This window comes from Oncorhynchus masou, chromosome 12 (genome assembly GCF_036934945.1).
Source record: "Oncorhynchus masou masou isolate Uvic2021 chromosome 12, UVic_Omas_1.1, whole genome shotgun sequence".
Classification (NCBI taxonomy): Eukaryota; Metazoa; Chordata; class Actinopteri; order Salmoniformes; family Salmonidae; genus Oncorhynchus; species Oncorhynchus masou.
In genome coordinates, this window is record NC_088223.1 from 54,542,625 (window position 1) to 54,559,709 (window position 17,085).

Below are 17,085 nucleotides of genomic sequence, written 5' to 3' on the forward strand. Positions count from 1 at the left end.
AAAGCCCCTTGAATTGAATTGAATTGAGAGGGAGAGGGGGGACACACACTCCACTCCCCCCTAAGCTTGAGGGAGAGATCTGGATGGCCCAACGGTAGATGTAAGAGACAGAAGAATGTGAGGCTGTGATTACTCATAGTCTTGAAAATGATAATTGAAGATAAGAGATTAAGGATTAAACCTTTTAAAATGGGCTAATTCTGTCTAGCCAAATGCTCTCAGCTATATACAGAACACACCAAGAAACAAACGCACAAACAAAAATGACAGAAGAATCTGTCGCCTCTCTAGATAGATAGGTAGATAAAGTGGTCAAATGGATTTATTGAATTAAAACACAGACCCTTTCCATTTCCTTCCTTGCTGATGCTTGTATAAAAAGATCAATTAGAGTCACATCTTTATTCATGATTCCCACCCATCAACCTTCAGTAGCATTAAGCATGTTCACAAAAGAGCAAACTACTCCTTGTTATGCCAAGCTGACAGAAAAAAACTGCACAAGCAGATGAGAAGCTTTTGGTGTGGAAAGTCGCCGAAAGCAATGAACAAACGCTGCGTTGAATCTATTTTTTCCAGCCACGGGGATCGTAGCTTTTTTTCAGCACGTCAAGAAAGGGTCTGTGTTTAATGCAAGGCAAATATATACTGAACAAAAATATAAACACAACATGTAAAAAAAAATCCCAGACATTTTCCATACGCACAAAAAGCTTATTCTTCTCAAATTTGTTTACATCCCTGTTAGGGAGCATTTCTCCTTTGCCAAGATAATCCATCCACCTGACAGGATTGGGCAATACGTCCAACCGGTCTCACAACCGCAGACCACGTGTAACCACGCCAACCCAGGACCTCGGAATTCGGATCGCACTCTTTGAACTTCTGTCTCCCTGGCCAAGTCACACCAGTAATTCTACGGAGAAAACCTTGAAAGCACAAACAGCGGGAACACACTGTAAAAGGATGTCATAAGGTGAATTCACCAATTTGTAAGTCGCTCTGGATAAGAGCGTCTGCCAAATGACTTAAATGTAAATGTAAATGTAAAAGAATTGTTTGCATTCTAGTGTGAATGTTCAAGTCACTTCTCTTTTTCCCCATACTTCCCCCATGTTAAGCATTTTTCCAGTTTTAATTGCAATTTCTCTGCAACTCTCTGCCAGCTATTCCCTCTCTTCTATCAGTTTTTTTCCTCTCTCCTTTAAGAATTTAGTCCATCCCTTTTAAGGCATTCATCCGTGTTAATGATGTCACATGGAGGGTGTTAATTCTGAAGTAGAAACCCAGTGGAAACACCGAAGCACTTTTCCCACTTCGAAAAAGAAATCAATGAAAACGCAGGGAGTGTACACAGATGTAATAGGTGGGGCTGGGAGATTTGAAGATAGAAAGAGAACACACAGAGAGAGACAAATAGAGCGAGACTAAACAGCCTTATGGTGACTTCAGAGTATTGTGGCCTTTCAGGACCTACTGTAGAAGTGTTGCACCTGCTCCACTGCCTGCGAAACCACAAGGATTCCTTCTGGTCATGTCGGACCACCGTTTTTTTTGTGCCAAGCTTTTTCATCGAAACCCTAACGTTCTTCACACTTCTCCCCTGCCCCCAACACAACCCAGGCAGAGATCCCATGTGATAAATAAACGTAGCCCAGTTGTGTTTGGCTTAGCAGGGCGTAGATATCATCTGTTTGTTTTCCTTTTAGACCTGATAGGCTACTGAGTCAAGGTGGGGAACTCATTTGAAGATAAAAAAGGAATGAGAAAAAAAAGAGCAGAGCCAATCAGGGCCAAGTGGCACAGCAGATTCAAAGAGCAGCTGGTGCTCCTCCAGGGAGGGAGTGATTGATTTCTCATCAACAGAGTACAGGGAGAAAACACACACACAAAAAAAAACATCCTACAGAGGGGAGAGGAGAGAGATCTGCAGACACCATTGAAAGAAGAAGACAGAGAAGAGCATCTCTCCTTTCTTCCTCCTCCTCCGTCATTCTCCCCTAGTGATAGGAGGTGGCTTGGGCTTGACCGAATTCTCAACATGTGTGTAGGAGGAACCAAACGAGCAGGAGAGGGCAGGTGCCACTCTCTGTCCCCCACTCCCACAGCCTATAGGAGCATATGGAGGAGGGCCTGGCTCGCAAACAGCACCAGCCTGGTACAGTATGCTCTAATTAGGGTCTCCGAGGCTGCATCTGACGATGGATCACTAATGCTGAGCCAAAACATAAACAACCATTAGCGACTGAAATGTCTGTGCAGCTGTGCCTGACTTTCAGCCAATGTTCTTAAGTGCCTTAAATTATGTACTTGACTTTCAGTGCGGCCTGCTTTAATCTTTACTCTAGCCCTAGCTTAAGTAGAACCCCGACTCTGACTGTATATGCTATATCTAACACGCAAGGTTGCCTCTTAACCTGACAGTAGTGTATCTGATGGTTCCTGCCATGTTCCTGGCTTCGTTAATGCAAGTCTTCGTGCATATGTTGAAACAGCTGGAGGGAACGGCACTCTAGGAGTGCATGATCACTCAGAAAGATTCAAGGGCTGAATTAAATGTCAGAATGTTTACACATCAAAACCTGACATGGAATTTTTTATTCATGAAAGGATTTCACATTGCCAGGGATATGTACTGCCCGGTCTGTCTCTAGTGTGGTGCGGGCATAAGATGTGAGAGCATATTTTGATAGGTTATGGACTATTCTGTTTAGATATATACGAATAAAACAAAGTCCTAAAGGAGTAAAGCCAGTATACAGTATGAGGGACCATGAAAAAACAGACAGGATTAAATATAAAAGAAAGACACACTGCAATCTATGATCCCCTGTAGTTTATTGGCAACAACGATCAAGAGTCCATTTACAAAGACCAAGCCCATAGAGAGAGACATAAATGAACAGTTCCTTCCTATGATATGTCTACCCCAAAGAAGTGGATTCCTCATATGGGAATGGTCTTGATGACAAATTAATCATACATTTCCCAAGGTTCTCTTCTCTTGTAATTGTGATAAGGGCCACTATGGCATATTGCACATTAATTAAAAAGGAGGCATCAAAATTCTACCATCTAATGAAGTCTGTCAGGACATTCATTTCCTCTATTCTTTTGTTTGTTCATTACAACTAAAAACATACACAAATCCTGATGGTCTGGAAAGGGACTTCTTCACTTTGATGATTCTATTTACACTGAACAAAAATATCAACACAATGTAAAGTCTAGGTCCCATGATTCATGAGTTGAAATAAAAGATCCCAGACATTTTCCATACGCACAAAAAGCTTATTTTTCGAAAATTTGTCTACATCCCTGTTAGTCAGTATTTCTCCTTTGCCAAGATAATCCATCCACCTGACAGGTGTGGCATATCAAGAAGCTAATTAAACAGCATGATCATTACACAGATGCACCTTGTGCTGGGGACAATAAAAGGCCACTCTAAAATGTGCAGTTTTCTCACACAACACAATGCCACAGATGTCTCACGTTTTGAAGGAGCGTGCAATTGGCATGCTGACTGCAGGAATGTCCACCAGATCTGTTGCAGAGAATTTAATGTTCATTTCTCTACCATAAGCTGCCTCCAATGTAATTTTAGAGATTTTGGCAGTACGTTCAACCGGCCTCACAACCACAAACCACGCGTATGGCGTTGTGAGGGCGAGCGTTTGTGAGGCCAATTGGACGTATTGCAATTGTAATTTAAATGCACAAAAATAGAGTGACAAGATCCTGAGGTCTATTGTGAGGCCCTATTTTTAAAGAAATATATAACTAACAGATGCATATCTCTATTCCCAGTCATGTGAAATCCATAGATTAGTGCCTAATGAATTTATTAAAATTGAAGGATTTCCTCATACTGTACTGTAATTCAGTCAAATCATTGAAATGATTGCATGTTGCTCCATATTGTTGTTCAGTATAGATAGGATAAATTATTTAATTTGAGTAAAAAGCAACTGACTGATATTCAGACTGAATGTGAACTGACTTTGTGAGCAGTGGCTCTTGAGGTTAGCTATCATCGTGTTTACCTGTCTTCCACACAGGCCTGGTTTTACACAAACATACCTCAGGTAGGAAAGTCACTAACAGGGCAAATGATCTGTTTAATTTAATTGAATTCTGAGTCAGAATTGGGCATTACATGAGAATAAATATGATGTAAACACTCTTGAAATAGCAGTAAGTCAGCACATTTTCTACAGTTTGGCAACATGTTTTTCTGCTGGTATCTCTTGTAATGTGACTTCAGCTTACAGTCCACTGCAGTCCAACATAGCTTGCTCTTTTATGTGTCATTTTGTCTGTACATCCTCGGCAGTCTCCAAGCAGCAGATAACAGATATAGAGGACCATTGTACTCTCGCCTTGCTCCTCTCCCTCGCTGTCTGTCTGTCTGGACCGTGGGCAGTGTATCATATCCCACAGGCCACAGCCACGGAAGCTGGCACTCCATTTAAGGGGGTGTGGTTATGTTCAGCGGCTGCAGGGCAGACTGACTCCCTCCCTCCCAGCAAGCACACACCGCTCCTATTTTCCTAGTGCCTGCACAGCTCACTGTGATTGTGTGTGTTTTGTTTCTAGGTAGAAGCCTTCCAATCAAGTGTCCTGTCCATCCTCAGCCCCTCAGGAGCTCTTACCCGTATAAAAAATACTACACTGCTCAAAAAAATAAAGAGAACACTAAAATAACATCTTAGATCTGAATGAATGATATATTCTTATTAAATACATTTTTCTTTACATAGTTGAATGTGCTGACAACAAAAATCACACAAACATTATCAATGGAAATCAAATTTATCAACTCATGGAGGTCTGGATTTGGAGTCACTCAAAATTAAAGTGGAAAACCACACTACAGGCTGATCCAACTTTGATGTAATGTCCTAAAACAAGTCAAAATGAGGCTCAGTAGTGTGTGTAGCCTCCATGTGCCTGTATGACCTCCCTACAATGCCTGGGAATGCTCCTGATGAGATGGCGGATGGTCTCCTGAGGGATCTCCTCCCAGACCTGGACTAAAGCATCCGCCAACTCCTGGACAGTCTGTGGTGCAACGTGGCGTTGGTGGATGTGCTCAATTGGATTCAGGTCTGGGGAACGGGTGGGCCAGTCCATAGCATCAATGCCTTCCTCTTGCAGGAACTGCTGACACACACCAGCCACATGAGGTCTAGCATTGACTTGCATTAGGAGGAACCCAGGGCCAACCGCACCAGCATATGGTCTCTCAAGGGGTCTGAGGATCTCATCTCGGTACTTAATGGTAGTCAGGCTACCTCTGGCGAGCACATGGAGGGCTGTGTGGCCCCCAAAGAAATGCCACCCCACACCATGACTGACCCACCGCCAAACCGGTCATGTTGGAGGATGTTGCAGGCAGCAGAACATTCTCCACGGCGTCCCCAGACTGTCACGTCTGTCACATGTGCTCAGTGTAAACCTGCTTTCATCTGTGAAGAGCACAGGGCGCCAGTGGCGAATTTGCCAATCTTGGTGTTCTCTGGCGAATGCCAAACGTCCTGCACGGTGTTGGGCTGTAAGCACAACCCCCACCTGTGGACGTCAGGCCCTCATTCCACCCTCATGGAGTCTGTTTCTGACCGTTTGAGCAGACACATGCACATTTGTGGCCTGCTGGAGGTCATTTTCACTGTCAGGGCTCTGGCAGTGCTCCACCTGCTCCTCCTTGCACAAAGGCGGAGGTAGCGGTCCTGCTGCTGGGTTGTTGCCCTCCTACGGCCTCATCCATGTCTCCTGATGTACTGGCCTGTCTCCTGGTAGCGCCTCCATGCTCTGGACACTACGCTGACAGACACAGCAAACCTTCTTGCCACAGCTTGCATTGATGTGCCATCCTGGATGAGCTGCACTACCTGAGTCACTTTTGTGGGTTGTAGACTCAGTCTCATGCTACCACCCGAGTGAAAGCACCACCAACATTCAAAAGTGACCAAAACATCAGCCAGGAAGCATAGGAACTGAGAAATGGTCTGTGGTTATCACCTGCAGAACCACTCCTTTATTAGGGGTGTCTTGCTAATTGCCTATAATTTCCAACTGTTGTCTATTCCATTTGCACAACAGCATGTGAAATTTATTGTCAATCAATCAGTGTTGCTTCCTAAGTGGACAGTTTGATTTCACAGAAGTGTGATTGACTTGGAGTTACATTGTGCTGTTTAAGTGTTCCCTTTATTTTTTTGAGCAATGTATATTGTACTATGGTCTAAATACTGTAGTATTCGTATATTTATACTGATGTATACTATAGTATACTGAAGTCCGCACAAACTCTATAGTGAAAAGTGTAGTATTCCCTATAGTGTTTTTGCTGACATAACTGCAGTATACTATAGTGTTAAACTGTAGTGTTTTTGCGGACATGATCGTAGTATACTGTAGTATTTACTGTCATGTTTTTGCGGACATGACTGTAGTATACTATAGTATTCACGGTAGTGTTTTGTATATTGTATATTGTAGTAACACCTGCCGACTAGTGTTAGCTAAGATCGCACAACTACCAGACTACGCCTATTGTTTAATGAGGGGGACATAAGACACAGGTTCATGATATGCCACCTATTGAGTTGGGTCAACAGTTTTGAGCAATGCAATGGACCAGACAACACATCATTACAATTGTAACAACTAGACCGGTTAGACAGGTTCTAGAACCATTAAAAGGAGTCAGTACATAGGTAGATAAGAAGAACCAACGCATGTCCGCAAAAACATTACCGTGAATACTATAGTATACTACAGTCATGTCCCCAAAAACACTACAGTAAATACTATAGTATACTACAGTCATGTCCCCAAAAGCACTACAGTGAATAGTACAGTAAACTCTAGACCAGTATTACTCCACACACAGAGACAGGTACAAAGCTCTCCTTCGCCCTCCATTTGGCAAATCTGACCATAATTCTATCCTCCTGATTCCTGCTTACAAGCAGAAACTCAAGCAGGAAGCACCAGTAACTCGGTCAATAAAAAAGTGGTCAGATGAAGCAGATGCTAAACTACAGCACTGTTTTGCTAGCACAGACTGGAATATGTTCCGGGATTCTTCCGATGGCATTGAGGAGTACACCACATCAGTCACTGGCTTCATCAATAAGTGCATTGATGACGTCGTCCCCACAGTGACTGTACGTACATACCCCAACCAGAAGCCATGGATTACAGGCAACATCCGCACTGAGCTAAAGGGTAGAGCTGCTGCTTTCAAGGAGCAGGACACTAACCCGGAAGCTTATAAGGAATCCCGCTATGCCCTCTGATGAACCATCAAACAGGCAAAGCGTCAATACAGGACTATGATTGAATCATAATACACTGGCTCCGACGCTTGTTGGATGTGGCAGGGCTGGCAAACTATTACAGAATTCAAAAGAGAAGCACAGCTGCGAGCTGCCCAGTGACACGAGCCTACCAGACAAGGTAAATGACTTCTATGCTAGCTTCGAGGCAAGTAACACTAAAAAATGCATGACAGCATCAGCTGTTCCGGACGACTGTGTGATCACAAGACCTTTAAGCAAGCCGCAGGGCCAGACGGATTACCAGGACGAATACTCTGATGATCGCTGACCAACTGGCAAGTGTTCACTGACATTTTCAACCTGTCCCTGACTGAGTCAGTAATACCGACATGTTTCAAGCAGACCACCATAGTCCCTGTGCCCAAGAACACTAAGGTAACCTGCCTAAATGACTACCGACCCGTAGCACTCACGTCTGTAGCCATGAAGTGCTTTGAAATTATGGTCATAGCTCACATCAACACCATTATCCCAGAAACTTGAGACCCACTCCAATTTGCATACTGCCCCAACACATCCACAGATTATGCTATCTCTATTGCACTCCACACTGCTCTTTTCCACTTGGACAAAAGGAACACCTATGTGAGAATGGTGTTCATTGACTACAGCTCACCACAAGTGCCCTCAAAGCTCATCACGATGCTAAGGACCCTGGGGCTAAACACCTCCTTCTGCAACTGGATCCTGGACTTCCTGACAGGCCACCCCCAGGTGGTAAGGGTAGCTAACAACACATCCGCCACGTTGATCCTCAACACGGGGCCCTTCAGGGGTGCATGCTCAGTCCCCTCCTGTACTCCCTGTTCACTCATGACTGCATGAACAGGCAAGACGCCAACACCATCAATAAGTTTGCCGATGACAAAACAGTGGTAAGCCTGATGACAGACAACGATGGGACAGCATATAGGGAGGAGGTCAGAGACCTGGCTGTGTTGTGCCAGGACAACAACCTCTCCCTCAACATGATTAAGACAATGGAGATGATTGTGGACGACAGGAAAAAGGGGGACCGAGCACGCCACCATTGTCATCAATGGGGCTGTATTGGAGCAGGTTGAGAGCTTCAAGTTCCTTGGTGTCCACATCAACAACAAACTATCATGGGCCAAACACACCAAGACAGTCGTGAAGAGGGCACGACAAAGCCTATTTCCCCTCAGGAGACTGAAAAGATTTGGCATGGGTCCTCAGATCATCCAAAAAGTTCTACAGCTGCACCATCGAGAGTATCCTGACCGGTTGCATCAATGCGTGGTATGGCAACTGCTCAGTCTCCGACCGCAAGGCACTACAGAGGGTAGTGCGTACGGCCAAGTACATCACTGGGGCTAAGCTTCCTGCCATCCAGGACCTCAATACCAGGTGGTTTCAAAGGAAGGCACTAAAAATTGTCAAAGACTCCAGCCAAACTTGCCATGGACTGTATTCTCTGTGGTACCGGAGCACCAAGTCTAGGTCCAAAAGACTTCTTAGCAGCTTCTACCTCCAAGCCATAAGACTCCCGAACAGCTAATCAAATGGCTATTTGCATGCCCCCTCCCCTCCATCTTTTACGCTGTTGCTGCTCTTTGTTTATTATTTATGCATAGTCACTTTAACTCTACCTACATGTACAGTTGAAGTCGGAAGTGTACATACACTTAGGTTGAAGTCATTAAAACTTGTTTTTTTAACCACTCCACAAATTTGGTGTTAACAAACTATAGTTTTGACAAGTCGGTTAGGACATCTACTATGTGCATGACAAGTAATGTTCCAAAAATTGTTTACAAACAGATTATTTCACTTATAATTCACTGCATCACAATTTCAGTGGGTCAGACGTTTTCATACACTAAGTTGACTGTGCCTTTAAACAGCTTGGAAAATTCCAGAAAATTATGTCATGGCTTTAAAACTTCTGATAGGCTAATTGACATAATTTGAGTCAATTGGAGGTGTACATGTGGATGTATTTCAAACTCAGTGCCTCTTTGCTGACATCATGGGAATATCTAAATAAATCAGTCGAGATAAAAAATTGTCGACCTCCGGTTCATCCTTGGGAAAAATTTCCAAACGCCTGAAGGTACCATGTTCATCTACACAAACAATAGTACACAAGTATAAACACCATGGGACCCTGCAGCCATCATACCGCTCAGGAAGGAAACTTGTTCTGTCTCCTAGAGATGAACGTACTTTGGTGCGAAAAGTGCAAATCAATCCCAGAACAACAGCAAAGGACCTTGTGAAGATGCAGGAGGAAACGGGTAAAAAAGTATCTATTTCCACAGTAAAAAGAGTCCTCTATTGACATAACCACTCCTTCGTTGCCCGGCGGTGTGTTTGGGATCATTGTCATGCTGAAAGACCCAGCCACGTTTCATCTTCAATGCCCTTGCTGATGGAAGGAGGTTTTCACTCAAAATCTCACTCATTTATGCATATCATTGCCCCATTCTTTCTTTTACACGGATCAGTCGTCCTGGTCCCTTTGCAGAAAAACAGCCCCAAAGCATGATGTTTCCACCCCCATGCTTCACAGTAGGTATGGTGTTCTTTGGATGCAACTCAGCATTCTTTGTCCTCCGAACATGACGAGTTGAGTTTTTACCAAAAAGTTATATTTTGGTTTCATCTGACCATATGACATTCTCCCAATCTTCTTCTGGATCATCCAAATGCTCTCTAGCAAACTTCAGACAGGCCTGGACATGTACTGGCTTAAGCAGGGAGACACGTCTGGCACTGCAGGATTTGAGTCCCTGGCGGCGTAGTGTGTTACTGATGGTAGGCTTTGTTACTTTGGTCCCAGCACTCTGCAGGTCATTCACTAGGTCCCCCCGTGTGGTTCTGGGATTTTTGCTCACCGTTCTTGTGATAATTTTGACCCCACAGGGTGAGATCTTGCGTGGAGCCCCAGATCGAGGGAGATTATCAGTGGTTTTGTTTGTCTTCCATTTCCTAATACTTGCTCCCACAGTTGATTTCTTCAAACCAAGCTGCTTACCTAATGTAGATTCAGTCTTCCCAGCCTTGCACCATTGGTGGCTGACTAAATACTTTTTTGCCCCACTGTACCTAAAGAAGAGTTAATCTCTTAGTGAGTTTTATGCAGTAGTAGTCCTGAATTTACCTCAGTGCCTCCCAAACTGAAAACAATAACTTCATTTTCAGTCTGGTTCTGCGGCAGTCTTGATTTTCCTACAAAAACATTGTCTGTCCTCCTTCTCTTCAAAATCCGAGTTGCTGGAGGCGAACCTGGTTCCATGAGACCAACTCTCTCCCTGAGCTCCGTAATGATGAGCTGGCCCATGTATTCGTTAATTAACAGCTAGTCATTTTTCCTCTCTCTCTCCCCTCTCTCACTCATTTTCCAGTCCAATCTCTTTCTCCCTCACTTCCTTTCTCGTTCGCCCCTGCTGGGATTCTGACCTGTGCATGTGTGATGTGCTGTCAATCACACATTATCTTTGGTGTTCCAACAGCTCCTCCACATTTGGCTCTGAGGCAGAAACACATTTTGGCAACAGATTGTTTCAGGCCGCCACCACGTCTGTCTGATTTGTTCCAGAAGAATCAGAGTTCAGGCAACAGCATTTCCATACAAACTGTGTGTGGGTACTATTCAGTATAGGACAGGCGATAGATAGATGATTTACACAGCTGAACATTTCCTCATTATGCTTTAATGGACATCAACAACCATATCATTTTGGTGTTGAGATCGATAACACTATTTGATTATAAATGATAATGACACAATCATTTCCTGTATCGATCAGCCAATGAGGATCTGATCAAGGTCACACTTAATTTACATGTGTCAATGTCCCCCCCGTTAGACATCATGCTTACTACTGTAGCTAGTTTTAGCACCGCATGAAAAGCAATTTTCCTCATGTGGATAATTGCATAATGACACACAACGCATATAATGAATCGCATTATGTTCTCAAATTGCTACCGTACATCAGACACAGTTAGGTAAACCCAGTGATGATGACAAGCATGTACACATCTTAGAGATGTTCTGATGCTGTCACATTAGATAGTGTAGATGTTGCATGTTTTCCCAATAAGCCACTTCACTGGAGCATTTAGTGTTTCCTAATAGTCCACTTCACCTCTGATGTTTTCCTATCATCTCAATTATGTGACATGCGAAAGGCTGTCCTCGGAGAGCAGTGTCAGGCAGCATGGAACATTGGGATTTTCCTGTGTCATAATCATGGTGTGGCCCTTTTTATGAACAGACCAGATGATTACAGCCTCTCCACGGGTCATTACTTTCTTTAGAAACTTTTAGTGTGTGTTCTCCCTGATGCATTCTAATTGGCTCGATCTTGTTTGGTCTAATGACCTTTGGATGAAAATATGGAATGTATGTATGATGTGTTATATTGTGCAGCCATTTCTCAATATCAAGATGATTTCACATGACTGTTTGTAGAAGCAAAAAGTCAGACGAAATAATCATTTGACACGCATGAGTGAGCAACTGCAGTAAACAATTCTGAGACTGCATAACAAATGTTTATGAGGGATACTTGGGAGACATAAGTTGCATTGCAATTACACAGCATGGACTTAAGAGAGCGGCTTAACGACTTGTAACTATGGCAACACAATACAGACTCTCATGGAAGTGGCCTATTAAGGATGCAAATTGTCTTCCTCCAGACTGTGCCCGTTAAGCTTTTAACACTTATTCCCGCCCTGAATATATGTTTATCATATTGTGACAAAGAGCGAAATGAAGGCCGGTATGGTGGGAGAGAAGATGGAGGACTATTGTGAGAGCCCATTATAGTGAACGTCAATGGGTTTCCCTGAAGGGCACTTCTTTTTACCAGAGACTCAGAAACAATAGTTTTAATTATCAGTTAACCATCCTTATTACAACCTTCCTTTATTTTCTTATTTTCCTGCTAGAGAACTAATATGGTGAGAGTCCCCTTGAGCAAGGGCACGATGATGGATGCATTCACCCTCAAACACCAACAGGAAAAACAGCTCTACCTAATTTGTTCATGTGTAGGACCATTCACTGTACAGGGTTCCTTCCCAAGTTTTCATATCCAAGTGTTATTTGTCTTCCCTCATCACAGAAAGTATAATTTGGTGTCTGAAACAGGGAACAATTACAGCAGAGAAAAATACGAGAGAGAGAGAGAGAGAGAGAGAGAGAGAGAGAGAGAGAGAGAGAGAGAGAGAGAGAGAGAGAGAGAAAAATATGAGAGAGAGAGAGAGAGAAAAATACGAGAGAGAGAGAGAGAGAGAGAGAGAGAGAGAAAAATACGAGAGAGAGAGAAAAATACGAGAGAGAGAGAGAAAAATATGAGAGAGAGAGAGAGAGAGACGAGAGAGAGAGAGAGAGAGAGAGAGAGAGAGAGAGAGAGAGAGAGAGAGAGAGAGAAAAATAGAGAGAGAGAGAGAGAGAGAGAGAGAGAGAGAGAGAGAGAGAGAGAGAGAAAAATATGAGAGAGAGAGAGAGAGAGAGAGAGAGAGAGATAGAAAAATATGAGAGAGAGAGAGAGAGAGAGAGAGAGAGAGACAAATATGAGAGAGAGAGAGAGAAAAATACGAGAGAGAGAGAGAAAAATATGAGAGAGAGAGAGAGACAAATACCAGAGAGAGAGAGAGAAATATGAGAGAGAGAGAGAGAGAAGAGAGAGAGAGAGAGAGAGAGAGAGAGAGACAAATACGAGAGAGAGAGAGAGAAAAATACGAGAGAGAGAGAAAAATACGAGAGAGAGAAAAATACGAGAGAGAGAGAGAGAGAGAGAGAGAGAGAGAGAGAGAGAGAGAGAGAGAGAGAGAGAATACTTCACTGGTCTGGCCAAAAAGGCTACAGAGGGAAGGAGAGAGGTTTGTACCAGTTGATAATAAACCAACATGTGACATATTTTGGCAAGGCTTAATGCATGCAGGGCCAGAGCAGAGTAATGTATCCAGCTACAGAGAAGCACAACGTCCACCTCCTAAACTCCATTTGGATCAAGAAGAGTCCATTTTAGTAAAACAAAAAACTGTTAGCTTGTATACGGATGCTTCATAATCAAGCAAAAATAACTCCAGGGGACTGAAAATTATATCGCCTTTATTCATCTCCTGCACGATAAGGCTTTTTTACGGCTTCATTCTGGGCCATGCAGCGTACCACTGGCTAGCGTGTTGATACCGCGGGTCTCCAGTGTTTTTTTTAGCACAACAGAGTTGTGAAATGAGAGCAGAGCTTGGTGGGATCAAGACAGGCCCCGGGACTAGTTCTGTCATCTTCGTCAAGCAGGGTTCTACACAGTACCTGGGGCAGATTAGACTGCCCTCAATTTCATCACACCAGGCCTGTCAAGGCTAGCCCGCCAGAGAACAGGAGAATACACCACGACAGCGCAGACACAGGAACAACTGGGACGGAGCTACGTAAACCTCCAGAGATACAGGAGAGGAAAGAGAGAGAGACAGAAGAGGAGAGAGTGAGGAGAAAGAGAGAGAGAGAGAGAGAGAGAGGGAGACAAGAGGAGAGAGGAGAAAGAGAGAAAGGAGTGAGAGAGTGACAGGAGGGGAGAGAGAGATACAGGAGAGGAGTAGGAAAGACAGAGAGGTACAGGAAATGTGAGAGGGAGAGAAACAGAGAGATAAGGGAGATGAGAGAGGAACAGAGATGAGAGAGCAACACATTCACTTCCTCTCAAGCCATCCCCAAGATAACCCACAATTAAGGGATTGGACAGACAGCCTCTAAAGTCATCTGCGGACCACATAGACACTTACTGTAAGCGTTCTATACTTTGACCGGGATTTGCGTGTTCTTGTTATTGGCCTGATATTTGAGTTTTGCCCAAAATATCTTCCTGAATTTAGCTCTGATTCGTCCGCTTTCATGACGGTGGAGAAATTAGAGCAGACATGGCATATTGGGCCCAGTGAGGAGGCAGGATGAATGGTCCTGAGGGTAGGAGGTGGGGGTAGGGGAATGGGGCGAGGATTCCTGAGACTGGCTGGGAGTGGCAACAGATGGGCAACTAGACCACTGGATCTGTGGATCATCACTGGATGACACCAAGTTGTGAGTTGCCTGGGTATAGGTTGTCCTCCAATTTTGTTTTTGAAATGACGTAATATGCTGTTAATTAGATCTGTTTTCCCAGGCGTTAAACAGTCCTACTTTTTGGTAATTAATAAATCATTTCCAGAAACTCGCTGAATCCTTTTGATACTCAAAGGATGATTATGTTAATGTTAACCTAGCTAATTATTGCGTTGTAATTCAATTACGGTTTACGCTCCATATAATGCAGCCGATTGCTCTCTGTTGTCTTCTCACTATTAGTAGATGGAAGCCTGCCTATTCAGAATGAGCAGTGGCTCTGCATGGCTCGATTCATTCATCTCGCATGCCAAACCTAATTGTGTGTATGATTGAGACACATGCAATTCCTCCAGGCCTGCCCCATAACCAATTTCCTGATCTCTAAAATGAACCCACTCCATTCTAAAGCAGCTGACATGTGTCACTGAACATGAAAAGGATGTCTGAATATGTATTTGCATAAAAAGCCATTCTCCACTTGTTAGGTAACCAATAGGCTCTAGACTGTGTCGATGAGTCAACATTGTTTTGACTCGCATTCGTCTCGGTGGTCAAAGGGTTCAACGTGTCACTTCCTGTTGCACTGAATGGGCTTTTTGCATATAGCCGATGATGTCATGTTCAGTCAGTCACTCACTATAGGATTTACTGTGTTGACATACAGTACAGCCCAGTAGAAGATGCTTGCAGTATTCATTTGGCAGTTAAGGGTAGTCCAATGTGACATTACCTTTAACACTCCTTCTGTAAGTATGACATAATTACAACAGTTTTGTCTCAAATATATTATAAATAACAAAAACAAAATGTTGCATATTACAATATTTGGCATGAATTATTTGATAGGTCAAGCTGGTCCTTTAGGGGTCACATTCTGAGGATCTGGATGACGGTGCAATAATAAAATACTCACCATATCTGTGTCTGACACCGGTCCAAAGCTGGTCACGTAGATATTTGTCCTCACCTCCGTCACACTCTCTGCTTGGACACGAAGAGAATACAAAGAGGCAGAGTTTAAGTACCTTTATGAAATTACAAAGGAGTGCTCCATCTCAGATGTTTACCATTCTTAAGCAAAATTCTGGAGAATTTGGTTTTCAAACAACTGTTTTTAGGTGGCAACTATATTTTAGAAAAATTCCAATCTGGTTTTCGTGCTCACCACAGCACAGAGACAGCCTTAGTTCAAGTGGTAAATGATCTTAGAGCCAACACAGATGCCAAACCGCTCTCTGTCTTTATACTCTTGGATTTTTGTGCTGCATTCGACACTGTTGAGCATGATGTCCGTCTGGACAGATTGGAGAGGTGGGTTGGCCTCTCCGGGTCCAGTTCTAAATTGGGTTAGGACCTATTTAACCAGTTGAGCATTTCTTATCACCCTTGGTGAACATAACTCAGAGGAAATACATATCACATGTGGCGTTCCAGAATGTTCTATTTTGGGTTCGGTACTGTTCAGTTTATACATGTTACCCTTTGGCAGTGTTATCAGAAAGCACAGCAATGATTTTCACTGCTATGCCGACGATACACAACTTTACATTTCTGTGTCATCAGAGGATTTTAGCTCAACGGATAAATTATTAGTCTTTATTAGTGATTTGAAATACTTGAATGGCTCACAACTTCCTCCAGCTAAATCAAGAAAAGACTGATGTACTATTTAAAAGAGATCTTAAATACATCTTTTTAGCTTTGGTTTTCCTCAGGGAGCTTTTTAGTCGTCCAGTTTTTGACATTCTTTTGTTTTTTTATCTTATGTTTGTTGTGTCGTAAATATTTCCGCTATTATTATGTATCCGTATTTTCCTGTGAAGCACATTGCTTTTACATTCCATGTCTGTAATGTGCCGTATAAATAAATATTGATTTGATTTGACCAGTCCTTTCCCTGACCACCAGACCTTATTGCTGCTCTGTCTGCTCCAGGTTAGTTGTTAATGTCAGTTCAGAAAAGTTTAGCTCACTTTCCAAACTACAAATCCAATGGTAGAGGCAGAGGCATGACTATTTCATGTCTCAACATTCTACACCAAAAAAAACAAGACTGAACCTACTGTATGGAGATAGCCAGACTTTAATCGGGGTTGTTTTCAGGGAGAGTGTTTGCATCATCATCATCATCAAAGTCACAAACGGAGATTATAAACAAACTGAGATTAGAAACAAACTGAGATTAGAAGCGATAAATGAGAGATGAGAAATCACAGGAATAATGAGGGTTGGCAGGACCACATTCAAATCATATTTAGGCCTGTTTAGAGGGACTTGTTTGTATTGGTGTCAGATGATGCTATTCACTGTGCATTATCCTACGGTTTTCTACTGTGCATTATCCTACGGTTTTCTACTGTGCATTATCCTACGGTTTTCTACTGTGCATTATCCTACGGTTTTCTACTGTGCATTATCCTACTGTTTTCTACTGTGCATTATCCTACGGTTTTCTACTGTGCATTATCCTTCAACTGGAAGTGCTTCCTATCTGGGCTAAACAACATTTCCGGTGTAACTGGGTGAAATGTGCAGTTTCAGAAGAGAGTTAAAGAAAAGACAAGAGATGTAACAGAGAGATGACAATGTGCTGCACATGAGTCATCCTCAATACGATGACGGGAGTGCGGGGAATCACCTTGAAGTTATAAG

At 43.1% G+C, this 17,085-nt stretch overlaps 1 protein-coding gene across 1 annotated transcript in view; it reads right to left on the reverse strand.

The window, feature by feature from the left end:
- The window catches only part of LOC135550441 (gamma-aminobutyric acid receptor subunit alpha-3-like), a 151,824-nt gene that overhangs the window by 72,752 nt on the left and 61,987 nt on the right, over positions 1 to 17,085 (reverse strand). The window contains exon 4 of the mRNA XM_064981235.1: positions 15,347 to 15,417. Coding sequence (XP_064837307.1) covers positions 15,347 to 15,417 — 71 coding nt within the window. The remainder of the gene's footprint in view (positions 1 to 15,346; positions 15,418 to 17,085) is intronic.